Below are 4063 nucleotides of genomic sequence, written 5' to 3'. Positions count from 1 at the left end.
CTGTCAAACCCCGGGCAAAAATGTAATCTACAAGTAAAGTCAAGGATATATTTCGACGTCGGTGGGCGGGCTCTAAATGAAGGGAATAATCAGTCAGCTAGCCCAAGGAGCCACCTCAAAGCATATCAGGTTACCTTGAATGACAGCGTAACCATGGCAAATAATTTGACTAAAACTATTGTCTTATCCTCATCATCCCCGGGTCAGATAACCAACCAATCACAGTTCACATAATCGCTTTTCTTGCCAGCTTAGAATAATATTATTAAAACAAGAGAGCGAGGTCCTTCTTCGGGAGTGCGTTATGCTGAAACGACATAGAAGAGGTGGCGAGAGACTCGCGCAGGAGGAACAACTTTCTCTCGTGTGCTTTAGATGGATATACGGTGTATTATGCTTGCTTGAACGGATTTAAAGTTTTGTGTCTCTCTACGCCCGGAGTGGGATTTGGTTTCGTCTACTCAAGAAGTCTTTCTACATTTTTTGTCTCATAGAGGGTTTACTTAAAATCTGTTGAAGAACTGTCACTGTCATCGTCAAAACAGACATAAGTAAAGTGAACTTTTTTTCGTGACAAACCATGTCTATGCTTCCCACATTCGGCTTTACGCAAGAGCAAGTGGCGTGCGTCTGCGAGGTCCTTCAGCAGGGTGGAAACATTGAACGTCTCGGGCGCTTCTTGTGGTCTCTGCCGGCTTGCGAACATCTCCACAAGAACGAGAGTGTGCTCAAAGCAAAAGCTGTGGTCGCTTTTCATAGGGGAAATTTCAGAGAGCTTTATAAGATTCTGGAGAGCCACCAGTTCTCTCCCCACAACCACCCGAAGTTGCAGCAGCTGTGGCTCAAAGCGCATTATATCGAGGCTGAGAAGCTCCGGGGCCGCCCTCTTGGGGCTGTTGGGAAGTACCGCGTCCGAAGAAAGTTTCCGCTACCCCGCTCCATTTGGGACGGCGAGGAGACAAGTTACTGCTTTAAAGAAAAAAGCAGGAGCGTGCTGCGAGAATGGTACACCCATAACCCATACCCTTCCCCGCGGGAGAAGAGGGAGCTAGCAGAGGCAACGGGGCTAACGACAACACAAGTCAGTAACTGGTTTAAAAACAGACGTCAGCGCGACCGAGCAGCGGAGGCTAAGGAAAGGTACGGGTCTAGCACGTTAATAACTATAGCTTAAAAATAGTTATTTAAAATTAATTAGAACACGTTCTTTACACGGAATGCATTCATTCAAGTCGTGAAATGTGCATTAATCAGCGGTCAGGAGCCTATAACAATCTTAAAAGAAACTTACATTAAAAAAAAAAAAAATCCCACAGATGGATGGCCAGACAGTCACTACAAATGTCATCATTTCTCCAATTCTGTTAATGTCGTTTTATATGTATATTTAGGCTATTAATATTATTTTTAACAACATGCCTACTTTTCTTAAACGGAGTAGTTTTATATCCTAATATAGGCCTAACTTTAGGTCCACTGATAATTAATAGGAAAGTTTTTCCGAATTGGTAGAGTTATCTACGTATATTCTTGTTTAGAATGTGTGCAGCTGCATACTCCTTAATGAGTGTCTTGTTTCACCCGCAGGCGAGGCAGTCAAGATGAAACCACAGTGTAAACCATTAAACTAGCTCGTACGTTTCCCGATACTTTATACTTCATTAATACTTCATGAAAGAACCTTTACTTGACATGTTGTGATTGAGAATTTAGATAAATCAGTAGGTGACACTGTTCTTAACCCAGGCGATTTATTTCCAAACCTAATTAGGGCCAACATAAATCACGTATTCCTACATTCGCTCGCTGATCTGCTTGAACGTTCTTTAATACAAAATATTAATATTGACACGAATTAAGAAGTGCAATAGGACGAATGATTGGCACAGACATAAACACACGGTTGGCAGCCGTACATGCCTTATATTTGTGTGTTACGTAGTCACAGATACTCTGTGTTGTAATAGAGCAAGAGTAAAGAGATCATTTTTTTATTTAATTTTTAAATTCGCTTTTTATAGTATTTTCTAACAATAAATAAATAAAATTCTAATATAAACAGTTAGGCTAATACCTATAAAACCAACCCGTTGTCTTCAAATAATATTCTAATAATATTAGGCCTAATGTTGTAAATAATTCAATAAAATAATATTAATTGAATAATATTAGTGTAGCCTAAAATATAGCCTACAAATAATATTAGAATAATGACATTATTATTATTATTAGGCCTATTATTATTATTATTATTATTAACAGAAGGTGTGTTTATATATCAGTAGGTATTTATTTATTTATTTGTTTGTTTAGTTTATTGGTTGTTACATTTTAATGACAGCCCACTAACAGTTTTGAATACTAAACTTGCCGGATATGTTGTTCTAACCCTAACTCTAAATTCTAATTTTTCACAGGGAGAATAATGAGAACTCGAACACAAACAGTCACAACTCGTTAACGTCTTCCATGAATGGAAATAAGACTATTTTAGGAAGCTCGGACGACGACAAAACGCCGTCTGGTACCCCAGATCACACCTCGTCAAGCCCGGCCTTGCTCCTCACGTCAAACTCCGGGCTTCAGTCCCTCCACGGCCTCGCACCTCCACCCGGTCCCAGCGCCATCCCAGTGCCTAGTGCAGATTCCGTGCATCACCACCATTCATTACACGACACTATACTGAACCCTATGTCATCAAACTTGGTCGACCTTGGCTCTTAAACATGTGGACCCTTTCCAAAGGACGCTTGTACATGAACGTTTAGAGTAAAACATCTCCAGACACGTATAAAACAAAAGCAAATGAGACATGGAATGGACAAAGAGAGTTGTGGATGTTTGTCGGCTGATCTACTCGCAAAGCTGATATGGAGGGCCTTGATAGAGGTATTTTTCTAGAATGTAATGCCATGATCTATTGTTAATAAACATGCTAATAAACGTCTTAATTGTTGATATCAACTTTATTTGATATCTTTATTATTTTAGATTGCAATTGACCCAGGACTTTTCGGTCGCATATTCCGTTTGTTTACGTTTATTCTTTTAAAAAGGCCATACGTCGTTTGACTTTAATGGGATTTCGTTTAATGAAATGTTTTAATATCAACACAGGATTTTTGAAGGACTATGGGGCATCTCTTCATTTTCATTTGTATTTTACTTTTGGAAAGCGACTGCATGTAACCTTTGGATCAATAAACAATAAACTCCAAACTCATCATAGTTTCATATACCCTTAACAATAAAATAAGATGCATTTACTGAGCAAAGAAAATGTTTGAATGGTTTTGTTGTGCATGCTGTGCAATGGTCTGAGCAGGTGTTCTGATTTGATCGTAGGAGACCCTGTTTACTAAAATGACATGCATCTGGTCACGAACATGATCTTGATTGATTCAAACATTAAGATTTTGGATTTATAACAGTGCATGATCCATTTTACAGTAGGTAACGGTTATAAAGTCGGCTATTTGACCACTGCATTGACAGTACTGGCCCTTAAAAATGGAAGCATATGTATGTTTCTTGTTATGCCCAATTTTCGACCACAAACACAAGCGATGCCAGTGTTCTTCTAATGTTCAGAAACTTCACAGTGCAAGTGTCATGCGGTTCTAGCTAATCTGATAGGCTATTCAATGTGCTCCATAGGCCTATCCATAATTACGGACGCATATTTCAGTGCTGCACAATGCTCGAGCACAACATTATAGGCCTACAGCTACCAGAATTATGTCATTCTTTGAGATAATTTTATTTCTAGAACACGGATTGATTTCGAGATTAATGGACAAATAATTAGGCTACCGTTATTATTATTATTTAAAACTAACTCGCCAATGAGACAAAATAACAATTGGTCTTATTTATATATATATAAATTAAATTTTGTTTTTAATTTTTTTACTTTTTGTATTATTAGTTAGAAGATAACTCAGAAAGAGATTAAGCAGTGGGTTAGCTGCAGTTTGTGAGTGACATCTTGAAATAGGTGTTACCCCCCACAGTTTAGAATGGACGTATCGTACTTCAAAATATTTAACGAAAAAATGGATTC

General features: G+C 38.4%; 1 protein-coding gene across 1 annotated transcript; it reads left to right on the top strand.

Moving 5' to 3' along the window:
* Positions 1-295: 295 nt before the first annotated feature.
* six2a (SIX homeobox 2a) lies at positions 296-3272 on the top strand. Its single transcript, XM_079439950.1, has 2 exons — positions 296-1140; positions 2418-3272. Exons 1-2 carry the CDS (start codon positions 581-583, stop codon positions 2722-2724), a joined length of 867 nt encoding a protein of 288 aa, XP_079296076.1. The 5' UTR covers positions 296-580; the 3' UTR covers positions 2725-3272.
* The last annotated feature ends 791 nt before the right edge of the window (positions 3273-4063 follow it).

Source organism: Barbus barbus (assembly GCF_936440315.1).
Source record: "Barbus barbus genome assembly, chromosome: 18".
Taxonomy (NCBI): domain Eukaryota; kingdom Metazoa; phylum Chordata; class Actinopteri; order Cypriniformes; family Cyprinidae; genus Barbus; species Barbus barbus.
This window is presented reverse-complemented; position numbering and strand designations above follow the sequence as displayed.